This window comes from Lagenorhynchus albirostris, chromosome 6, assembly GCF_949774975.1.
Source record: "Lagenorhynchus albirostris chromosome 6, mLagAlb1.1, whole genome shotgun sequence".
NCBI lineage: Eukaryota > Metazoa > Chordata > Mammalia > Artiodactyla > Delphinidae > Lagenorhynchus > Lagenorhynchus albirostris.
The window spans coordinates 59,819,416-59,844,675 of NC_083100.1; the positions used below are offsets into that span (position 1 = coordinate 59,819,416).

A 25,260-nucleotide genomic window follows, 5' to 3' on the forward strand; every position below is an offset into this window, starting at 1 on the left:
GGTTGCTTGGCTGGGTTGTTGCTGATATTGCTTTATCACAGGACAGCAAGAGAGACACAATGTGGTACAAAATCATGAGGTTTAAAGTCAGATAAAGTCAGAAAAGACTAAATGCTAACTCCTTCACTTTACTAGCCATCCAACCTTGGGCAAGTCCCTTAATCTCTCCAAGTCTCAGATTTCTTACTTATAAAATGGGTTAATAATCCTTACTGGCCAGGGTTATGAGGAGGATTAAATGAGACAATATATACATGGTGCCTACTTAGCATAATGACAAACCCACAGTAAGCATTAGGCGTGTAGCTAATCTTATGTTTATTATTATCACCTCATTAAGTCATAGTTAGGATTAAACAAAATAATATATAGAAGCACTTACCATGGTTCTTGACATATAATTAATGCTAATGCTCACGCTCTAGAAGGACACAGTTTAACACACGATATGAGCCATCTTCCTTTCATACCCCATGGGGTTTTCACATGACCGTTCTCTTGGCCACATGTTTTGTGCCATTGAGCACATATAGGTCTATTTCGGGCATATATCAAACACTTGATGAATCTCTCACTCGGATTTAACTCTAAAAAGTGCTTCCCAGTTGCCAGAAATCACAAGATATAGAAAAAAAACATCAGAATGTTCAGATCAGGAATAAGAATGCTGGTAAACGTTACTACTTTGATGTGACACTTCTGGATGTTGAAAGCACTAGCATCAAAGATGCTCCCATGTAGCCATGAGCTATTTCCAGCCCTTCTCGCATTTCCTGGCTCTACCTGGATGAGATATGTGCACATGAAAGCAATCTGTCATTCATGCCACTCAAATAATTATGGCCTAAGTGATCTCCTGTGTCACATCCTCAAGTCTCTTCACGTGACTCATCATTCAGCTGGAGAGCAGGAAGCGCTCCATTTGGGGGAGGAAGTCAAAAGGATGCCATGCCTCAGGACAATACCCGTCCTACCCAAGCAGTGTTATTCTTCTCAACTACCAGGCAACGCCCAAACAGAGCATGTTTAATCACACCATCAGAAAGGAAGATCGAGGCTGTGAGCTTACACTAGTGTCTCACATCTGAGACATCATGTAACAAAGAGCTACAACCAAGGGCCTGTTCCACCGACCCCATAACCCAGGTGACTTCTGGTGGTTTCAAAGCACCAAAGCTCCAATCTCAAAGCACAGAGACCTAATCCCCCTTCAGCTTATTCTGGCGTATCTCTTGGGAGTGATAGTCATTGGTGTGGAACTCAGTGTAGGTGGCAGAAGTGCGTGTGTTTTGCACATATTTATGCAGACATACATGTCCACCCATGAGAAGTTCGGAGGCATCCAAAGAAAGCTACTGTGAAAAGTTTTGTTGCCAAGGTTGTTTGCTATTTATCAATTTGCATTTTTCAAATAAGCCGAGTCTACCCCCAGCTGTGACATCTTTCTTTGCAGGGAGAGTATATTTCCATTACTATGGGTCAGGAGTTACCCCACCACCTTCCACTTCTATTCAGAAGGTCCGGAATGGCCAGAAAGATCACCCTCATTCAAGTTCAGAGTTTGGAAGAAAAATGCTCAATCTCATCCTCTTTCCAGCTGTGGAGCCACATTCTAATCTGAAAATGAAAACCTCAGAGCAACGAAAACCTGGCTAGCCTTAGCTCTTTCATGACCCCAACCTTCCACTGCCACTGAGAATTTGACTTTTGAACCGGAAATGGATAATGGTTAAGAGATATTATTATTAAAGAATTGTGTGGGTTTTTAAAGCAATTTATCATTGTATATTTATTTATGTATCAATAAGGGTAAGAGATCAATTTATCATAAACATTTAGAATGTATTCTAATGATTTACACTCATAAAGCATATTTAATATCAAGTTATATGTCTAAAGTTGTTATCATTTAATGAAATTCTTTCACTCCGTGTTTACCTATGGGCTAGACACTCAGACACTCTTAACAATACAAGCTATGTTTTATCTCATTATATAGGTGAGAAAACTGGGGTGCAAACCTCTGGCTCAATATCACACAGCCAGGAAGCGGTAAAATCTCATTTGATCCTAGTCTGTCTGACACCCAGGCCACGTGCTTTCCACCCGAGAAACTGCCCCCCTCTATTCATTTATGAGCTTGCATATTAGGATGGGACATGTCTGCAGCTTGAGGAACAATGTAGCAATGATATTCTATAAATCACTTCGGCAATACGTCACTAATCCAGGTCTCTTGTACAGATCTCCTAATCAATCTGAATGCAATGAAGGGCTGCGCGTAAGTCACCTCAGCCACGCAAACAAATGTGACGTTTATTTCATACATCACGAGTGTGCACAGCTCACTCCTTCGGGTTGATTACCCTTGCTTGAGACGCCATGCTAAAAAGGGTGGCCCTATGGTTCCCCAACCTTTGCCAGAGAAAAAGCACCAGGGGAAGGCGAGAGGGGGTTTCCAGTAACAAGGATATTGACGTCGGTAAACACTCAGAGCTAGCAATTTGGAGCAAGGGGGAAAACAGAAGAACAACAGAATTCCAGAACACACCGGTGCCATTCAGGGTGGTGGTAAAAACTCCTACTCAGCTCGGAAGCCTCTGAGGGAATAAAGTCACAAACTCCTAAGGGTGACACAGTCATTATGTTTGGTAAAATATTAAATTTTGTTTTCCTCTAAGAAAAAAATGCAAGTAGAACATAAATTTACAAGAATTACTTTCAAAGATATTTATGTTTAAAGGAAGGATATTTCCTTTACTGAAAACCAATCTTTTGAAGAGTTTCTCAATTCCCGTAGAGGTTAAAAGCCGTTTGGACTTTTTGTTTGTTTTACAAATAAACATCTATTCACACGGGGATTACTGTACATTTAAAAAGGTTTCCAAGCTTTTCTGGAAGGGGATCTCAGTAACTTCTGTTGGCCTGTTTACCAGCACCCTTCACCACCACGTTAGCATTAGTCTCCAAATCAAGTGTTTAATTGAGTAGTTCTCTTCCTCCACCTTCATAATGTACACCTGTCTGTCCTTTTCTTTTTTTTGGCGGCACCACGTGGCATGTGGGCTCTTAGTTCCTCAAACAGGGATCAAACCTGTGCCCCCGGCAGTGGAAGCGTGGAGTCTTAACCACTGGACCACCAGGGAAGTCCCTATACACCCTGTCTTAAACACTCCTTCCTCTGAGGTTTTTGAAGCTGCCTCTGCTGTCTTCCACACATGGTTTGATCCTGTTTTTCTAGAACCACTGATGGGCAACGCATTGAGCACCTGGAAATGATCAGGTCCAGGCACGAAAGTAGAATTACTTCAACTCTTTACCCAGGATTTTTAGCTTCAACCCTAACAAGACAATCCCACAACAAGTATCTGATCTGTAAAGAGAACGAGGGACCTTGTACAGAACGCCTATCGTTGATCTGGCCAAGAAAAACAGCATGTGATATAATTTTAAAATGCATTCTCCCCTTTAGTTTTCCCCTAATAGATAAGGATGAATTACTGCTGGGAACTGTGTTTTGCAGCCAACAGATCCAGCAACTAACTAACTTGGGATTAGCTTCCTGAAGGAGCATCTCACTGGTAGCAAAAGGATAAAAACAACACTAACTGGATGAATTAATTTCCAGAAGTGGTAGACAACAAAATGCCTTTTAAAAAGTTTTGCTTTATAGTAATATGTCTTTAGGGATGTGTAACTGGGGCATAGTTCAAGGGAAAGAGATTAGAGGAAAAAAAATAATGAATGAAATGTCTTGAGGAAGAAAAACATAAAGCAAGTCAGGAAATGTTTTTCCAGTCGTAAATGCCTGGTCACAAAATATATCTCAAACAAAAACTTGGAAAAGCTATTTTAACACATCTAGCAAAAAAGGAGACATTAATTTACAAAGAGCTCTTACAATCTTAACTGTAAATACAACCCAACAGACTACTAGACAAAGGATATGAACCAGCCACTCAGAGATTAAAAAAAAAAAAAAACAACTGCCAAGGAATATTTTAAAAGATGCTTTCTCTCACTCATGACTAAGGAAACAAAATAATAATAAGACCCCTTCTTTTTCCCCAGCAAATTTTTTAAACTTTGAAATTAGTGTTGAAGAAATGGTACACAGTATACTCATACACTGAGGAGAGTACAAACTAGTGCAGATTTTCTGGAGTGTAATGAGAAAACATTCACCAGATTTTAAATTTCACATAATGTCCATATAATTCCATAGGTAAGAATTTACTCCACAAAAGTACACCCAGATATACGTACAAGAATGTTCGTATACACAGACATTGCTGCACTGTTTATGAGAACAAAAACCAAAATAACTGTCTGTCAATAGGGTAATAGGTTGAATAACTATAGCAATCCAGCCAATGGAAAACTCTGTAGCATAATGTGGTTCATCTGAATGGACTGAGGCAGAAGGGTCTCTCAGTGGAAAAAAGCAAGATACAACATGAATGATGTAATCCCATTTATGGACGTATACAAGTTTAAATGTTTTTAATGTATATGCCCTTATATCTTTATTGCTCATTACAAACCACGGCCAAACTTAAAATGGCTTAAAACAATGACTATTATTTCTCATAATTCTGTTGGGCTCCCTGGGCAGTTCTGTTGGCATCACCTGAGCTTACTCAAGTGGCTGCCATCAGCAGGGTGGGGCTATGGACTCACTTCTCATTTCGGCCTCAGCTGGTGAGGCTGAGACCACTGGGATGGACCACATCGTTCTTCATCTTGGGCATCTCTGCACAGCGGAGGAAGCACTCCCAGGGCACGAGAATGAAACTACAGGGCCTCTCCAGGCCGACGCGGAAGTCACACCACTCCCATAGCTCTCGCTCTCGGTCAGAGCCTGTCCCAAGGCCAGTCTGGCTTCAAGAAGAGGAAAGCAGCCTCCACCCCTTGATTGCAAAAGCTGCAAAGAACTTGTGGTCATATTTAATCTACCACTTTACGTGCACGTATCTACCTATCTATACCTATATCTACCTATCTATAGCTATGTCCATCGTTAAGTAGCAGCTGAAATGTTAGTGAAGAAACAAGATAATTTCCTCTGGTAAGAGGAGCTGGGAGTGTGAGTGGGGACGGAAAAGGAAGAGGCTTACTTTCTGTTTCATGCATTTCTACGCTCAGGACTGGCTCCATGGGCATGAGACCTATAGGAGGCACAGGGCCCATGCTCAGGCTCTGGAAAGCTTAATGCTCTGCTGTCACCATCTTGAAGTTCTTAATAATTTTATCTTTGAACGTGTGTTTTGTAAGTCCAGTGGGACAGTGGTGCATGTGCATGAGCAAAGGAGACAGTGCAATATGCACGTCTACTGTTCCCTGAGGCCCTGTTTTACATCCAGCATTCCCCATGCCTCCTGAGGACAGAATCAGGGTGGACTCACGATGCCCGGGAGTTCAACATGACTCAAAGCAAGTACAAGGTAAGCAAGTTACATCTTCCAATGAGTAAATCCTGGAGCTGACAGCGCCCAAGTTCCCATTTTCTGTTCTAACCAGAGCTTGCTCTAAACACAGTTAAGAATGCAGTGGCACTGACAAAGGAACGCTATCATATCCTTTCTTATTCACGTTACTTCCCTGTATTAGCCAATCACGCTGAAAATAAGTATGAAGAGAAAGGAAAGCTAGGGCAACCCACAGTCCTCTTCCTTTAAGTCTTTCCTTACTCATCTGTAAGCTGAAGAGGGAGAGTGTGGGTAGGTGTGTGCACCAAGAACTAAAGAAATAAAAACAGCTGAATCAGCTTTGTGCACGGTTTCTACTCTTCTGGTAAAAAATGAAACACATATGCATGTACAAGCTAGGAAATACAAATTATGTAATTTCAGTGATTCCACATACAAGTTAAATGACATTGCACCACAGAAAGATAAAGAGTAAACCTGTGCTAATAATTTTTAATTTTTCTTTACTTAGAACAACATTAAATAGCAAATAAGAAACATGATGAGTTGAGATAGAGAAAGAAGAAGAAAGGAAAAAGCTTTTATATTTTAGCACCATTAATGACATTTTTTTCCCTCTGGGGAAAGGAACCTTACATTTTTATTTTGCACTGGGCCCTAAAACTTATGTAGTCGGCCTTGACTGTATGTTTGAATTTGCATACATGTGTCCTACTTTTATATATTTAAAAAATAGGTTGTTTTTTCTTTTAACAATACCCCTCAGTTGTTTCACATTCAAATCATCATAGATCCATTAAAAAAAATAAGATCCAGGGAACTAGCAGCTGAAAAAAAAAACAGGTACCCGAATGAATAAACACTTTTAATAAAAACAAAGGCCATATTTCATATTATTCCTACTCTTCTTTTGTGGGCAAAACACTCCCTGATTTATAGCACTGGGACCATCGTCAGCACAATGAAATTAAGCAAGAATAATATGTCAGATTAAAAAACCCAAACCCAATTTTATGAACTCAATTCATGACAGCTGCACTGTCAACATAAATATTTCTCCTCTCAAGGGCCACGGATGCAAGGTCATCTACACCACAAGGGACACTCGCCTCCATTGGTACATATACATCAACTCAGGAAATGCAGAGGATAGAGGTTATTTACAGAAATAATTTCCCATGTTTTATTTACTAGCATGATATCAGTGTGGTATCCCGTAGTCATAATTACTAAACATCTCTATTCAAATTGAAAGAAGTATTTTTATACTTCTTATACTTTTAACATTACTAAGCATGTATATTAGTTTGAATTTTCAACAAACTTATCATTTCTTAATACCTAAAAATTACAATTATACCACAAAGACATGCTTGGTTAAAATTTTCTATCTGAACCATAGTTGCATTTTGCAATAATGTTCTCAAATTTAAAAGAGAAGACAATGCCATAGGAGGTTCAAGTCGTTAGAATGTAGTGAAATAGTAAAGCAAAAGGAGAAAGTAAACTGAAACCCTGGGAGGTACTTTACGGTCAATTTGTGTAAAGACTGCTATTCAAAATATCTTGATACATATAGAAATTTAAAAACTTGTTTTCTTTCTTTCTTAAGGGCTTGAGAAGAAGAGTCAAATATCAGCTTTGGAAGTCTTGCCCAATAACCAATCAAAGAGAATACTCTGCATAAAATATTCTACAGAAGATGCCCCCAAACAGGGGGTTGCTACTGGAGAAGAGAGCTGTGGTTGGGGGCAGGGATGGAAGAAAAATATACTTTTTATTATATATACCCTGTACTAATTTTAGAATTTTTTTCTTTTTTCCAAATGCATGCATCACGTCAATAAATTAAATTTCTCTAAAATAACAAAATAAGACAGTTTTTGCTTTGCATAATGGGCCATGCTATAGCTAATTTTTAAAAGTACCACTGTCTGGGGCTTCCCTGGTGGCGCAGTGGTTGAGAGTCCGCCTGCCGATGCAGGGGACATGGGTTCGTGCCCCGGTCTGGGAAGATCCCACATGCCGCGGAGCGGCTGGGCCCCTGAGCCATGGCCGCTGAGCCTGCGCGTCCAGAGCCTGTGCTCCGCAACGGGAGAGGCCACAACAGTGAGAGGCCCGCGTACCACCAAAAAAGAAAACAAGCAAAAAGTACCACTGTCTGACCCTCAGAACGGGAGAAGATATTTGCAAATGAAGCAACTGACAAGGGATTAATCTCCAAAATATACAAACAGCTCATGCAGCTTAATATCAAAAAACAAAAAAGCCAATCAAAAAATGGGCAGAAAATCTAAATAGACATATCTCCAAAGAAGACTACAGATGGCCAAAAAGCACATGAAGAGATGCTCAACACTAATTATCAGAGAAATGTAAATCAAAACTACAATGAAGTATCACCTCACACAGGTCAGAATGGCCATAATCAAAAAATCTACAAACAATAAACGCTGGAGAGGGTGTGGAGAAAAGGGAACCCTCCTGCACTGTTGATGGGAATGTAAATTGGTATGGCCACTATGGAGAACAGTAAGGAGGTTCCTTAAAAAACTAAAAATAGAACTACCATATGAGCCAGCAATCCCACTCCTAGGCATATATCCAGAAAAAACATAATTCCAAAAGATACATGCACCCCAATGTTCACTGCAGCACTATTTACAATAGCCAGGACATGGAAGCAACCTAAATGCCCATCAACAGAGGAATGGATAAAGAAGATGTGGTACATATATACAATGGAATATTACTCAGCCATAAAAAAGAACAAAATAATGCCATTTGCAGCAACATTGATGGACCTAGAGATTGTCATAATAAGTGAAGTAAGTCAGACATAGAAAGACAAATATCATGTGATATCACTTACATGTGGAATCTAAAAAAAGGGTACAAATGAACTTATTTACAAAACAGAAGTAGAGTCACAGATGCAGAAAACAAACCTATGGTTACCAGGGGATAACAGGGGTGGGGGAGGGATAAATTGGGATTGACATATGCACACTACTATATATAAGATAGATAACTACTACGGACCTACTGTATAGCACAGGGAACTCTACTCAATACTCTGTAATGGCCTATATGGGAAAAGAATCTAAAAAAGAGTGGATATATGTATATGTATAACTGATTCCCTTTGCTGTGCGCCTGAAACTAACAACACTGTAAATCAACTATACCCCAATTAAAAAAAAAAAAGAATGAGGAAAAGAAAAATAAATAAAAGTACCATTGTCTGAAGTTGTTCAGTTAGTTTTATGGTCATTATTAAATGTGGATGGTTTGGGGAGGAGGTATGCAACAAAGAACATAAACCACACTTCCATGAAAAATTATTAAAGTTCAATCATTTTGGAACTAAATACAAAATATTCAAATGTGCTCTACTTAGATGGGTGATGGATCCATAAATGAGAAATACCTATTTTAAAACAGGCTTTGGTAGAAAATCTCAAAGTAAAGCATTTCTGTTTTGAGCCTAAAACTTGGCATTTTTTTCCTATTTCTTTTTCACTACAAAGAGTTTCTGGATACCAATGGCAAAGCCTTAGAACCACAATGAAATTTATTTTTCCATCTCCATTCCCACCATCACAAATTCTGTAAAGATGCATGAAATTAAGTGTAAATGTTCATATTCTCCCACATAAAGGAGGAACATGCTATATAATCTGGTCTGGATCCTTTTGATTCTATGGAAAATGGTCCTTAATCTCCCTGGAAAAACACACCCCTTTTGGATTAGGATGAAAGTATGGACCTTCTTTTCAGGAAAATACACACACAAAAAAATATCAGAGGTTTGCAGGTTTCTCAGTAGCTACTCCATGAACTCCCAGGGATCACAAATCCCGGAGTAGAAGCACCTGCTCTGGACAATTCCTCTTTCCTGACACTCTACACACAGACCTATGTGTCAATGGACTAAATAAGTTCTTCTATTACTTCAGGGCAAAACACGAACATTTGGGTCTAACTAATGTTTTCCTAAGCAAACGGAAAGCTCTTTTTATGCCCAAATTCCCCATAACTGAATTCAGGATACCTAAGCTATATTCTTGAGACTAAATGTAAATGTAAAATACAAATGAGCACGACGTTTTGCAATCAGATCTGGCCTTTACACAGATGTCATGGATGCCTCAAACATGATGCTCTAGAGGGCCCACCTGCCTCTTACCTGAGACCGGAGAAGATTCCCCCAAGTCCCAGGGGAACACAGATGAAAGACTCAGTGGAACATTCTATGCCTTTGATAAAAGAAATTTTCACGTATTGAGATATAGGGAAGTCATTCTGGCTTATACACGAGTTAACCTGAATCTTATGCTAACTAAAACAGCCTGTTTGAGGCCTATCACACATACATTGTACATCTGCTTCAATTATTAAAGAAAAAGGTGCATTGACCAGAAGAGAAGAATGTCCATATTAAAAATAAAGATTAAACGCCTCCCTTCCTGGGACGCCATTGCTGGTTCTCCTTCAGTGATAAGACTCCCTTCCCAGGTGCCAAGGCCACACTGACTCGCTGTATATGTGCTAGTCTGGTTGGTTTGTTTTTGAAACCTGGAAGAAACGTATCCCTGACTTGTTCAAGGTTCTTTGTTCTGACAAGATATGAAACTGTGCTGAAAACCCTGCTTCTCCGGAGCGGCTTCTCAGAGTAACCTGGGAAGCTGGCTTCTGGGCTAGTTCTCAGTTTGGCTCAGATAAAACTCTTTTCTGTTCTTCTTATTGATTGTTTATTGATTATCTTCATCAACACCTCCTGTGACCCAAGGACCCAGGCTTGATTGTCACTAGGAACTCATGCTGCATCAGGGTCAGCAGAGCCCCCAGTGAAAGCCCCAACTGAGGAAGCCCTGCAGGCCTCCAAACACAGCAGAAGCCAAGTGGACCCCTCAGCATGCCCAGACCAGTCCTTAGCTTCCTCTGCGTCAGTCTGGAAGCAACATGTGGCCTCTTGCTCAGGGTTCTCTCAGCCCCAGCAGCTCTCAGCTTCCAGGTTTCTTGGTCTGTTTGAAGAATGGCAGCATTCCGGGCCTTCCTTTTCCTTTAACTTGAGCAATCCCAGATGTTGGCCTTTCTGATCCGATCTCAACCTGTCTTTCTCAGAGTCCTTTTCTTTCTGATCATCTGGATCTTCAACTCCTCAGGAGGAAACTCGGCCTCCTCCCAGCCTTCCATTCGCAGGCAGATCTGATTTAGAAAATGAACTGCCAACAGGTAACACCTAGGTGAACGGGCTGCCGTCCTTCTCTCCTGATGTTATTCACCTGATCTAGAGAAGGTGGTCTGGGAGACGTGAGAAAGGAGACAACGTCTGGGCTGGATCATGGTACAGGTGGGGAAGAGAGATAACTGGAAGCAAAGGGAACACACAGCAAAGAGACTGGGAGGCAGGGTGGGAGTAATAGTCAGCAGACCTGAAGCTGGGATCTGCTAGGGGCTGTTTCACTGAGGATGTGACCTTCAGGCTCTTAGTTAACACTTCTGGGCTTGTTATGTGGTTTTGCTCCAGGGAGCAAACAGGTACAAAGCTAGTCTCTAGAAAAACTGAAGGAGGGCTTCAGGGAGGGGAAGAAGGAGATAAAAACCCTGTTCTGACATGCACCCCCATGTTCACAGCACTATTCACAATAGCCGAGACATGGAAACAACCTAGATGTCTATCGACAGATGAATGGATAAAGAAGATGTGGTACATGTATACAGTGGAATACTACTCAGCCACAAGGAAGAATAATGCCGTTTGCAGCAACATGGATGGACCTAGAGATCATACTACGTGAAGTAAGTCAAAAAGACAAAGACAAATGCCATATGATATCAGTTGTATGTGGAATCTAAAATATGACACAAATGAACTTATCTATGAAACAGACTCACAGACGTAGAGAACAGACTTGTGGCTGCCAAGGGGGAGGAAGAGTGGAGGAGGGATGGGTTGGGAGTTTGGGATTAGCAGATGCAAACTATTATATATATAGGTTGGATAAACAACAAGGTCCTGCTGTATAGCACAGGGAACTATATTCAATACCCTGTGATAAACCAAAATGGAAAAGAATATGAAACAGAATGTAGATATGTATAACTGAATCACTTTGCTGTACAGCAGAAATTAACACAACGTTGTAAATCAACCAGGCTTCGATTAAAAACGAAAACATCCCTGTTCTGTTCTCAAGAAAGGCCAGGAGGCTCCAGTGGGCTCCTGTCTCCATGAAGAACTTGAGGATGAGAGAAGCTAGCCCTCGCAGTGAGAAGGCTGCTATGACCCTCTCTGTGTCCCCTCAGAACACAAATGTGTTTTGTCTGCAGCACCTGTATCCTTTAGCCTGCGTCCAGCTGGCATCTTTCTGTCAGTCACACTCCTATCAGCCTCATGATGACAACGCATAGAGGAGGTTTTCTCTGGAAACCCTCTGACTCACCCTGGCAGATACTCTGTCCTCCTCCCACCTCCAGCCCCTGCGTGCACCTCTGCTGTAGCTCATATCTATTCATATGGTAAGATTTACTTTCATATATTTCTCTTCATTAGACTGTGAGCTCCTTGAGGGCCACACTCTGTTCAGGTCTGTGTCCCGGTGCCTAGAGCAGCCACGGGCATTTAGGGGATGCACCACATACGCCTGCTGACCTGATTTACGCTGACTAAAGTATGTGTATAAATTAGTAGAGGCAGTATGGCTGGGAAAGGATATAGGGACACATTTAGAGAACTTCGAATGCCACAGTAGATAGTTTACACTTTCCCCCGGGCAGCAGTGAGAGCAGCACCAGGTGTGTGAGCAGGCATGTGTGTCTGAACTCCTGCTCTGTCCGTGTGTCCATCCTTCACTGCCTCTCAAGGCATTTACTGGATGCTTCTTTGGAGCTAAGAGATTGATGACATCATATCGTTTCTTCCAGCCATATGTGATAGGATTACTGTACCCCCCTTTTGACAAATGAGGAAGGAGGTTCAGGGAGACTGTGTAACATGCCTGAGGACACAGAGCTGGTGGGAAGCAAGGCCAGGACTGTCATGATCTAGCCAATTCCAGTCCACGGCCTTTAAACACTGCACTGCCTCCCTTACTTTGGCTGAACTTGAGGTGAGACACCAGCGGTGGTGGGATGGGATTGGAAAGGAAGAGATAAATAAACAGTTGCTTGTAAAGGGAGACTGGCTAGCACAAGAAGGAGCAGGGGAACAAAGTTAAACTGAAGTACTGAAGAGTAAAGTATCATGGTATCAATAACATGTTTTCAAATGGTTTAGCAAAACAACATATATGAGCATATGTATTCATGTCTATATATACACACAGAGAAATGTAAATATATATATGGAGAGAGAGAAAAAATTGTTTCAATTTTTCTGAGTGTTTGAAAGTTTGAATAAATAGTCAGAGGGGAGAAAAGACAAGTTTGACATTTCAGACCTAAAAGAAGTCTGGAGAAGGGGCCAGGATGAGGAAGAAGAAAATATAAAGCAACAAGCAGAAAGCAAGAAAGAGAATTTGAAGGAATTAATTGCCAACTGTGCTAAAACATCCCTAAAAGTTTATTAACAAAACCAGGACTCACTAGGATGATTATGAACATGCGTACAATTATTATTACCAGGAATTCATGTAAGGATTTTAACTTATTAATTTTCATTTACTAATGAGCACCTTGTTTAATATGCTATCTGCTATGTTTGATGAAACCTTTGGTAATTATGGAAAATTATGGTAGATTTAATGGATTTAGAATTTATGTACATTAAATATTATGAAAAATGAAAACAGACCAAGACAAGAATATTTGCAGGAATTACAAAAAAAGGTTAATGTCTTGTTCAAATAAAGCATAAAGCATTCACATAAATTGGTAAGTAAATGCCAATGTATGTATGAGTACCACGTCCTGAAAGAGAAAGTATAATCAGTAAAGAAATATTTAAGGCTTTACAACAAATGCTAAAGGAACTTCTCTAGACAGGAAACACAAGAGAAGGAAAAGACCTACAATAACAACCCAAAGACAATTAAGAAAATGGGAATAGGAAAATACATATCGATAATTACCTTAAATGTAAATGGATTAAATGCTCCCACCAAAAGACACAGACTGACTGAATGGATACAAAAACAAGAACCATATATATGCTGTCTACAAGAGACCCACTTCAGACCTAAGGACACAAACAGACTGAAAGTGATGGGATGGAAAAAGATATTCCATGCAAATGGAAACCAAAAGAAAGCTGCAGTAGCAATTCTCATATCAGACAAAATAGACTTTAAAATAAAGACTATTACAAGAGACAAAGAAGGACACTACATAATGATGAAGGGATCCATCCAAGAAGAAGATATAATAATTGTAAATATTTATGCACCCAACATAGGAGCACCTCAATACATAAGGTAAATACTAACAGCCATAAAAGGGGAAATCGACAGTAACATATTCATAGTAGGGGACTTTAACACCCCACTTTCACCAATGGACAGATCATCCAAAATGAAAATAAATACAGAAACACAACCTTTAAATGATACATTACACAAGATGGACTTAATTGACATTTATAGGACATCCCATCCAAAAACAACAGAATACACATTTTTCTCAATTGTTAATAGAACATTCTCCAGGATAGATCATATCTTGGATGACAAACCAAGCCTTGATAAATTTAAGAAAATTGAAATTGTATCAAGTATCTTTTCCGACCACAACACTATGAGACTAGATATCAATTACAGGAAAAGATCTGTAAAAAATACAAACACATGGAGGCTAAACAATACACTACTTAATAACGAAGTGATCACTGAAGAAATCAAAGAGGAAATCAAAAAATACCTAGAAACAAATGACAATGGAGACACGATGACCCAAAACCTATGGGATGCAGCAAAAGCAGTTCTAAGAGGGAAGTTTATAGCAATACAATCCTACCTTAAGAAACAAGAAACATCTCAAATAAACCACCTAATCTTGCACCTAAAGCAATTAGAGAAAGAAGAACAAAAAAAACCCAAAGTTAGCAGAAGGAAAGAAATCATAAAGATCAGATCAGAAATAAATGAAAAAGAAATGAAGGAAATGATAGCAAAGATCAATAAAACTAAAAGTTGGATCTTTGAGAAGATAAACAAAATTGATAAACCATTAGCAAAACTCATCATGAAAAAAAGGAAGAAGACTCAAATCAATAGAATTAGAAATGAAAAAGGAGAAGTAACAACTGACACTACAGAAATACAAAAGATCATGAGAGATCACTACAAGCAACTCTATGCCAATAAAATGGACAACCTGGAAGAAATGGACAAATTCTTAGAAATGCACAACCTTCCAAGACTGAATCAGGAAGAAATAGAAAATATGAACAAACCAATCGAAAGCACTTAAATTGAGACTGTGATTAAAAATCTTCCAACAAACAAAAGCCCAGGACCAGATGGCTGCACAGAAGGATTCTATCAAACATTTAGAGAAGAGCTAACACCTATCCTTCTCAAACTCTTCCAAAATATAGCAGAGGGAGGAACACTCTCAAACTCATCCTACAAGGCCACCATCACCCTGATACCAAAACCAGACAAAGATGTCACAAAGAAAGAAAACTACAGGCCAATATCACTGATGAACATAGATGCAAAAATCCTCAACAAAATACTAGCAAACAGAATCCAACAGCACATTAAAAGGATCATACACCATGATCAAGTTGGGTTTATTCCAGGAATGCAAGGATTCTTCAATATACGCAAATCAATCAACGTGATACACCATATTTACAAATTGATGGAGAAAAACCATATGATCATTTCAATAGATGCAGAGAAAGATTTCGACAAAATTCAACACCCATTTATGATAAAAACCCTGCAGAAAGTAGGCATAGAGGGAACTTAACTCAACATATGAAAGGCCATATATGACAAACCCACAGCCAACATCATCCTCAATGGTGAAAAACTGAAAGCATTTCCACTAAGATCAGGAACAAGACAAGGTTGCCCACTCTCACCACTCTTATTCAACATAGTTTTGGAGGTTTTCGCCACAGCAATCAGAGAAGAAAAAGAAATAAAAGGAATCCAAATCGGAAAAGAAGAAGTAAAGCTGTCACTGTTTGCAGATGACATACTATACATAGAGAATCCCAAAGATGCTACCAGAAAACTACTAGAGCTAATCAATGAATTTGGTAAAGTAGCAGGATACAAAATTAATGCACAGAAATCTCTGGCATTCCTATACACTAATGATGAAAAATCTGAAAATGAAATTAAGAAAACACTCCCATTAACCACTGCAACAAAAATAATAAAATATCTAGGGATAAACCTACCTAAGGAGACAAAAGACCTGTATGCAGAAAATTGTAAGATACTGATGAAAGAAATTAAAGATGATACAAATAGATGGAGAGATATACCATGTTCTTGGATTGGAAGAATCAACGTTGTGAAAATGACTCTACTATCCAAAGCAATCTACAGATTCAATGCAATCCCTATCAAACTACCACTGGCATTTTTCACACAACGAGAACAAAAAATTTTGCAATTTGTATGGAAACACAAAAGACCCCGAATAGCCAAAGCAATCTTGAGAACGAAAAATGGAGCTGGAGGAATCAGGCGCCCTGACTTCAGACTATACTACAAAGCTACTGTAATCAAGACAGTATGGTACTGGCACAAAAACAGAACTATAGATCAATGGAACAGGATAGAAGGCCCAGAGATAAACCCACGCACATATGGTCACCTTATCTTTGATAAAGGAGGCAAGAATATATCAGTGGAGAAAAGACAGCCTCTTCAATAAGTGGTGCTGGGAAAACTGGACAGGTACATGTAAAAGTATGAGATTAGAACACTCCCTAACACCATACATAAAAATAAGCTCAAAATGGATTAAAGATCTAAATAAAAGGCCAGAAACTATCAAACTCTTAGAAGAAAACAGGCAGAACACTCTATGACATAAATCACAGCAAGATCCATTTTGACCCACCTCCTACAGAAATGGAAATAAAAACAAAAATAAACAAATGGGACCTAATGAAACTTAAAAGCTTTTGCACAGCAAAGGAAACCATAAACAAGACCAAAAGACAACCCTTAGAATGGGAGAAAATATTTTCAAATGAAGCAACTGACAAAGGATTAATCTCCAAAATTTACAAGCAGCTCATGCAGCTCAATAACAAATAAACAACCCAATCCAAAAATGGGCAGATGACCTAAATAGACATTTCTCCAAAGAAGATATACAGATTTCCAACAAACACATGAAAGAACGCTCAACATCATTAATCATTAGAGAAATGCAAATCAAAACTACAATGAGATATCATCTCAGACCAGTCAGAATGGCCATCATCAAAAAATCTATAAACAATAAATGCTGGAGAGGGTGTGGAGAAAAGGGAACACTTGCACTGCTGGTGGGAATGTAAATTGATACAGCCACTATGGAGAACAGTATGGAGGTTCCTTAAAAAACTCCAAATAGAACTACCTTACGACACAGCAATCTCACTACTGGGCATATACCCTGAGAAAACCATAATTCAAAAAGAGTTATGTACCAAAATGTTCATTGCAGCTCTATTTACAATAGCCAGGAGATGGAAGCAACCTAAGTGTCCATCATCGGATGAATGGATAAAGAAGATGTGGCACATATATACAATGGAATATTAGCCACAAAAAGAAACGAAATTGAGTTATCTGTAGTGAGGTGGATGGACCTAGAGGCTGTCATACAGAGTGAAGTAAGTCAGAAAGAGAGAAACAAATACCATATGCTAACACATATATATGGAATCTAAGAAAAAAAAAAAGGTCATGAAGAACCTCGGGGTAAGATGGGAATAAAGACACAGACCTACTAGACAATGGACTTGAGGATATGGGGAGGGGGAAGGGTAAGCTGGGACGAAGAGAGAGAGTGGCATGGACATATATACACTACCAAACATAAAATAGATAGCTAGTGGGAAGTAGCCGCATAGCACAGGGAGATCAGCTCCGTGCTTTGTGACCACCTAGAGGGGTGGGATAGGGAGGGTGGGAGACACAAGAGGGAAGAGATATGGGAACATATGTATATGTATAACTGATTCACTTTGTTATAAAGCAGAAACTAACACACCATTGTAAAGCAATTATACTCCAATAAAGATGTTAAAAAAAAAGAAATACTTAAGAAAATCCCTACCATCCCAGCAGTAATCAAACAAACATGATAACAATGATAGAAAATAAACATATAAACATATATAAGTATATATACACACACATATATATAAATGTATATAAAATGGTCATGCTAACCAAGGCTGGATGTAACAGGCATGCTCAAATACTCTGGATGGCAGGATAAAAGTCACCGAAAATAAATTTGGTCATATTTATCAAGAGCCATAAAAGTTTTCATGGGAAAACTTTTTCTGGGAATTTATCTTAAAGAAGTGATTCTCAAAGTATAGTCCAGGGATGAGGTAGATCTAGACATTCTCAGCGAGTCCATGAGTTCAAAACTCTCTTCATAATAACAGTAAGATATTACTTGCCTTTTTCACTCTTATCTCTCACAAGGGCACAGTGGAATTTTCCAGGAATTACGTGATGTATAATGACACCACTGTTCTCACAACTAAGAGAATGCGTGCTTGTAGGACTGGAATTTGGGGGTGATTTTGCACCTTATTCTCACACTTTTAATAAGCAGACCACAGAGGTCACCTCTAATCACAAAGCTTCAAATCAATGCCCCTCACTCTTGTCTCTGAAGTACTGATGGCCATTATCACTTACATCTGGCAGAAACCCCAGTTTGGAAGCAGAATGTCTGTATGAGGGAAGGAATAATTACACTCGGAAAATTTTACAAAGACTAGGAAGGAACCAACATATTATTCCATTGTAGAGCCTTAGCACTGGGCGAAGATGCCAACCAGGTACATGCAGAAGCAGCCAGTGCAGAGCGGCAGAGTGGATACCAGAGCCTGGAACTGGAGGACAGGGGTTCTCGGCAGGCTCATCTGGGGAGCTTTAAGAAGCTATGATGCCCAGGCCCCACCTTCGAGAGACTCTGGTTTCACTGGTCTGGAGAGGGCCCCCGCACGGGAATTTTCTAATAACTCCCCAGGTCATTCTAACGTGGAACTAGTTTTAGGAATTACAATTATAAATGAAAGATAAAAAAACGTTTTTCTTGCCTTTCAAATAATGTATTTTGATACAATATGAACTTTTGCCTATACTTTATCCTTTTCATTCACATAATTTGTGGCTCTGGTTTCTTGAAGTTGCAAACCGAAAGGCAAGGACGAGGCACTAAAGTTTTCAGCTCATAAGGCACCTAACATTCAACATTAACTTGAACCACTGCTGTCAGCAAGGCAGGATTTCAGTAAAGGTACATTTATTTTACAGACAGGTGGCCTAGGAAGCTGGAGAGCTTTCCAAAAGGGCATTCAGCAAAGTTGGGTTAAACCAGGAATAGATCAGAATTTCAGGCCAGAACACTCGACCACATCAATAGCCTTCAGAAGGTCTGTCTTGCATTTATTGGTTTGAGTTAGACAGCTCAAAACATTGAGGTCAGTGAGATCAACCCCAGGGCAAGACTGCAGGAATTCGGAGCTGCCGACTTTGGGACAGGATTTCCTGCTGCTCCTTCCTCGGTGTCAGACACCCTGCCCCAGTGACTGTGCCCTAACCTCTCTGCAGTGGCCTGTAGACTACACAGGAGTGGAATTTGGCCTGATGAGAGGAGGAAAGTCCCATGACCAGAGGGCTCCTGACACATAAAGAGCTTAACGATATCCCCAGCGCATACCACGTGTTCCTTCTGAAAGTCTCAAATTCTTAAAAGTTTTCCCAACTAGAACTGCCTTTGCCCTGGGCACCCGTTAAACCTCAGAACAGATTTCTCCAGATGATGACTGAACAATAAACAAAACACAAAGCCAGGCATTTGGAAATACAACACATGACACCCTCAGAGGGCAGGCAGACCCCTAACCAAGCCTGCCCAGGGGTGCAGGACAGGAGGAGAAAGCAGCAGGCAGCACAGCACAAGTGAGGAAGCCCTGCCTCTTCTGTGTGGTCAGTCCCTTGCGACAAGCCTGTCTCAAACACTGTAATTTGGTTAACTGACCCCAATCCTTGTGGGAGGCTGAAAAACAGCCTTGTTAGCCACACAAGAATTCACCAGATCTCTTTGTCTTCGGATGAAATGATAGCCTGGGTGGAAATGAATCTCTCCCTGCCCTCCGCCATATGTCCTTCAGCACCCTGTGTCTTATCTTATGGGACTTTTCAGTTTGTCTGATATCAGGGTGATTTGTGTTTATGCTTGTCTGTTTTCTCCACTAGATCGTAAACCAGGAAGACAGATGCGGTGCCTTGTGCACCTCCCCGTGGTGGGAGCCAACTATGTTTGTCGAATACGACAGAAGCTTCTAGAGATGAAATTTTCAAAGTGGGATCGATTAACATTGAGTCGAACAGCGCTTTAGCAGGCATGCAGCCTAGCAGGTGAGCTGAGACAGTGAAGAGGGCCACTGCGAGATTAGAGTGCGGGGAGAGGGTCGGGGGGAGGTGTCAACAGCGTGCAGGTAAATGCACAACCAGGAGAAGGATTTCAAAACCTCCACCAACAGCGACTCCTAAAAGGTGTGAGGGACCACTGCACACTCCCGAAATGAACACCCAAAGGAATACCAGCTCAGAAGCAACAACAGCACCTTGCCAGCAAGCCCACCCGCAACATCTGGGCATTCCTGGCACCTGCCAGCCAAGCCTTGATCTGTTCAGACCCCCCCGATCACCTTCTGAGAAAGAGTGAGATCACAGCTTTTGGAGCTGGCCGGACTTCAAGTCATCAATAATGTAACAGAATTGCCATAAACACTAAGGACTTCATAGAGTCTGAGAGCTGCAGGCAAGGTGCCTACCAGGGCATCCAGAGGGTGAAATACCATCACTCTCAATCTGTTTCCTTGCCCCAAATTCATTTTTAATAAATGCCATTCACCAGATAAATACATACATTTAATATTAATGTGATAAATGTAACTCTGCCTACTTATAAACAAATATCTTTATCTCCTAGAAACATTTAAGATCATCAGGCTAAACAAACAAATCCTTCACAATCAGAAAAAGATGAGCCACCCCTTCCCCCCCCACCCCATAAATAAAGATGAAATCAAATTATGTCAGTGCCGTGGTACATATTTAGCTCTGGTGGAACATACTTACAAAAGCCAGAGATGTTTTAGAGTATAATTCCTAGAACTAAACTGCCAACGGTGACATATAATATCTCCCCACTAAAGAATAGAAAAAGACCCATTCTGACCTGGTAGGGCATACGTCCTTCTTTTTCTTTTTCTCAGCGTTCTCAGACATCCAATGAAGAACTGTGCTTTATTTGGACAGCAAAATGCACCTTCATCGCTGATTATATCCTGTTAGTATCTATTACTGTTAAGAGGATCTCAGTCCAGACAGAAAACCGGGGCTGGTGGTTCTTCAGGAAAGCTCAGGCCGTCAAAGGCGATAGGAAAAGACTTCCTATATATACATATATTATTTTTAACTTTACTTATCTCCTAGTAACTTCACTCCCTTCCTTTCTGGATTTGAATCGTTTCAGCATCCCATGGAAAAGCTTGAGGACAGAGGAGTGAGACCCTGGGGCAGACGTGAGGTCCGAGTCACCGGAGCAGGCTTCCGGCTCGGTTTAAAAGAAGCAGAACAGTGAGGAGAGAGGCAAGAGAACCAGCCAACAGGATGTGTGTGGCTGGAGTTCCTGGCATGAAGTCTTGGCTTTCATGTTTATTTTTGGATGTATTTTTCTTAGCCCTTTGATGCAAATTTCTGGCCTGGGAAGTAACCCTACGGTACAAGCTCCGAAGTCGCCAAAAGTTAAGTACAGGCCTCTGACTTGGGAGAAAGCAGGTCCCTTGGCTTTTAGGTTCCAGTTAAGCCTCAGATGAGGGGGTGGGTCCCTGTAACATTAACAGGCAGGCCAGGGGCTGCCCATCTGAGGATGGGTCATGCAGTCCAACCTCAATACCCAGGGCCACTAAACATTTACTTGAAATACCGGTCTACCTTGAAAGCCTAGCATTCATGCAAAAGTGAAACAACCTGAAACTGTTTGCATGCTAAATAAAGTATTAAAACCCACCCGAAGGGCTTCTGAGATTTTTATGTTCGAAGATACTATGTTTTAAGCACTGGGCTTTAATTTTTCTGACAGCCCAAGACAGAGAGGAACATCCAATCTATTCAAGCAGGCGCAGATGCCTCTGAGAGGTATATTACTCCAATATGGTTTTTAAAGTGCATCAGCAAAGACCAAGCTGCTGTAATTTCAATAATTCCTATTCTCATAGTGGCTTGAAAGATTATTAATGGAAAAGGGCTTTTTCTCCCTGCATAGTCCAAAAGAGGCAGTAAACAGAAATAGCTACAAAGCTTTTCAGTCCAACAACTGCCAATGTATCTGGTAGAATCGAGAAATAAAACACCGAAAATTAGGGAACAGAGACAGATGTAAAACTATTTCTTTGACAATATTCACTACTCTTAGAAATATTCTTGTTTACAAATTGTATCCTTTTCCTAAGGCAGAAACATGCACATATTTCTTATTCTTACCAGTTTATATCCCAGAAAGCATAAAAAAATTTTTCAGTCAACAATATTTATTGAGGCCACAGACACGTTTGGGGAATAAACTCTATGGGATCAATCATTACATCCGAGCAACGGTTCTCTGCGATATTGTATGTCCTGGTTAGAATAAAATCACAAGAGCTTCTGGGTAACTATTACAGCTAAGAAACCACTTTTATTGTGGCATGGGTCAGACTACAAATTTAAAATAATTGCTTTTATTTCTAAAGACTCTAGTTTCATTGTTGTCTTTAAATTTCAAATAATTCATTCACAAGTGTGTATTATTTTGCACATGCTCAAACATAGCCCACAGTGAAGGAAAGTTTTTGGCCAGAATGACGTTCATGCAATTGGAACACAGGTAGTAGATCACTAGTGCAAGGACCTCTCAGTGGTGTCTTTTATGAGTTTGGTGGAGAGTGACTTTCCAATCTACTTCTCTGAACACACTGGACTCATCTCCTCATACAAGGCCATGTACTTGGCATATTCCATGTAAAGATGACAAGACATGCTGCAAACCTAAAAGCATCTTCATCCACGATGTTAGACAGAAAGTCAGGGAGCAAACAAAGAACACTCCTTGTCGTTGTTCTAACCACTGGAAACATTAGACTGTATTTGCTGAGAAGAAATTCATGGAATTGGACAGTAAATCAGTATTTATTTATTCCAAGAGCCACCAGCAACCGTAGATACTCATTAACACTTGATCCAAGATTATCACAGCTTAAAACTCCCAAGCCCACACTTAACTACTTTGCCATTTAACTTCCTTACTGAGGGTATGCAATGCCACTAGGGTCAAAGAGTTTAAATTACAATTCTCAAGAACTAAAAATGGTACTCCAAGACTTTTAAATTCAATTTTTCTGAATGAAATTCAATAACTTTCTCCTTTCTCACTCACTCTGCCTCCTGAGATGCTACTGAAAAGTGAGACGTTTTATACCCTAGTTAATATTCTTTATTAAGTTCTAATATCAAAGAGGCATGAAAAGAGGGAAGCATTATTGACCAACTCTGAATAAATTTACTGTAATTCACTTAAGCTAAGAAAATATGACCTGACTTTGAGATGGAGATCCCAGCTCCCTCAAATATGATCATAAATTGGCAACTGAAACATGGAAAGGAAAGAGGAGAGAAAGTTTTCATTAGGAAAGATACAGAGTACAAAGAAAAGCATCAAGCTGCTTCCTCAGTTACATCTTGGGGAATATTTATTTATTTTTGATATATTTATATAGACGACTGAAATAATGCCTCTGGTCACATTTATGACAATAATTTTAAAAAATACTCTGGGTGCTACCAATTTGACTTACAACATAAGAGACAACATAAAGCAAGAGGACTGGGGATGAAATTGAATAGGATTTCAAAATCTCAGGTGTAGTTCTCTGGGTGTGTATCTGCGGAGAGCTGAGGAAACTTGCCTTTGGTCAGGAAAGGAAGCAGGGTTACCTAGCTCTCTGTTGCCATTAAAGTCTCAGGTGTAAGATTTAAAATAGCCTATTCGCTCAGCCTATTAAAGAGCTACTTGTAGACTGTGCTACCTGTTAGTGATCACACACCATCATTTCCCTGGTTAGAAGGAACTCAGATTCCTGGTCCTTGTCAACCACTTTAAGTGACATCAAAGGCATAGATAAGGAGGGAAACCTCAATCTGAGAGTGCTTGCCACACCATGGGCCCACCAGGACATTCCTCAGAAGTAAGCAAGCAAATGAGATGAACATGCAAATTTAGACCCATGATTCAGATGATCTTATTTCTACCGTGTGGGAACTATGGCCTAACAGCGAGCTCCTTACCGTGCTGATGGGAGAGGCAGGACCCAGCCTAGCTTTCTGCTGCCTTCTTTCTGCCATTTCATGGTTCAGTGAGGCTTCTCCCTGAATCCTGAAGCTACGTCATCCTTCCCTTTTGATATCTGGCTACCAGATCTAAGTTAAATTTCAGCTGACAGCACGAGCTTGGGTTTTAATGTTGCTTACAGATATTACGTACCAGTGTGATGAATGGCTGAATTATAGACTCTGTTATCTGACATAATCAAGAAATAGGTGTCCTGGTTATCCAATATTTTGCTAACAGATTAGTGTTACATATGCCATCAATGGATCACCTATATTCAAAGAATAGAAATAGAATTTACTTAATGATAATGATATATTATACTCTGAAATAATATTATTGACTTGCTAGTCTAGTTTCTCTCTCCTCCAAGTAGAACAGAAGCCCTGGCCCAGAGAGCAGGCACCCTGTCAATCTTCTTCACTGTTATAGCCAGACCTGACACACAGGAGATTCTCACTAAGTATTTGCTGAATAAATGAACAGTGGAATAAACATAAGTCAATCTTCTTTGCTCGAAAGGTAACTTAGAATTCCACCATTTCTTAGGCTCATCACGTACTGTATATGCACAGGTGTGCCCATTAATAAAGTTCTGACTCACACAGGTTGCTAGATAACGGAGTTCCCTGCATTCTCACTTTAGCCAGTTAAAACGTTCACGGAGCATCTTATTTGTACTCTGTGCTTGCTTGCATGAACAGGTAAATAAAAATGAAATATCTTACTAATCTCTTGCTCACTATGAGGTTCCAAACCCCAACCTGTAAAATAAGAGGTCAGTCTAAAAACTCTCTCCATCCTTTTCAGCTCACTTAAGTCACTGACAGGGAAGACCAGAATCATGCTCTGAGGTTACAGATGAGGGGTTGGACCCACGGAGCTACAAAATCATATGGCAAGGTTTGGGATGCCAAGGACCACCTTCAACATCAATAGCCCCATTTAATAATTTTCCTCTAAGGGAAACCTCTGTGAAAAATAGCCCTAAAATATAACTCAGATACAATCCAACCAAGGGATCAAACAAATCAAACCAATGCATCACTTACAGTGAGGCATCCAGACATTAAGAGCAACCTAACGTACTCAGTATCACCTTTGACTTCTTGCCAAAAGTGTTTGGCTTGACCTAATCAAACATTTAGCTCTAACTTCCGTTTACAGGAAACCCTGGGGTAGGGGTACAAAAAAAGATACCACGAGAAAATGATCAGACAAACCTTGAATTTGGGAGAAACTGACCTGGCCT

At 40.2% G+C, this 25,260-nt stretch overlaps 1 protein-coding gene across 2 annotated transcripts in view; it reads right to left on the reverse strand.

Annotated features, from left to right (window-relative positions):
- RAPGEF4 (Rap guanine nucleotide exchange factor 4) overlaps positions 1 to 21,122 on the reverse strand; it is a 238,044-nt gene extending 216,922 nt beyond the window's left edge. For both annotated transcript variants that reach the window (XM_060152641.1, XM_060152639.1), the window contains exon 1: positions 20,820 to 21,122. In XM_060152641.1, the coding sequence (XP_060008624.1) occupies positions 20,820 to 20,869 (50 nt within the window). In that variant the 5' untranslated portion in view covers positions 20,870 to 21,122. The remainder of the gene's footprint in view (positions 1 to 20,819) is intronic.
- Between the last annotated feature and the right edge of the window lie 4,138 nt (positions 21,123 to 25,260).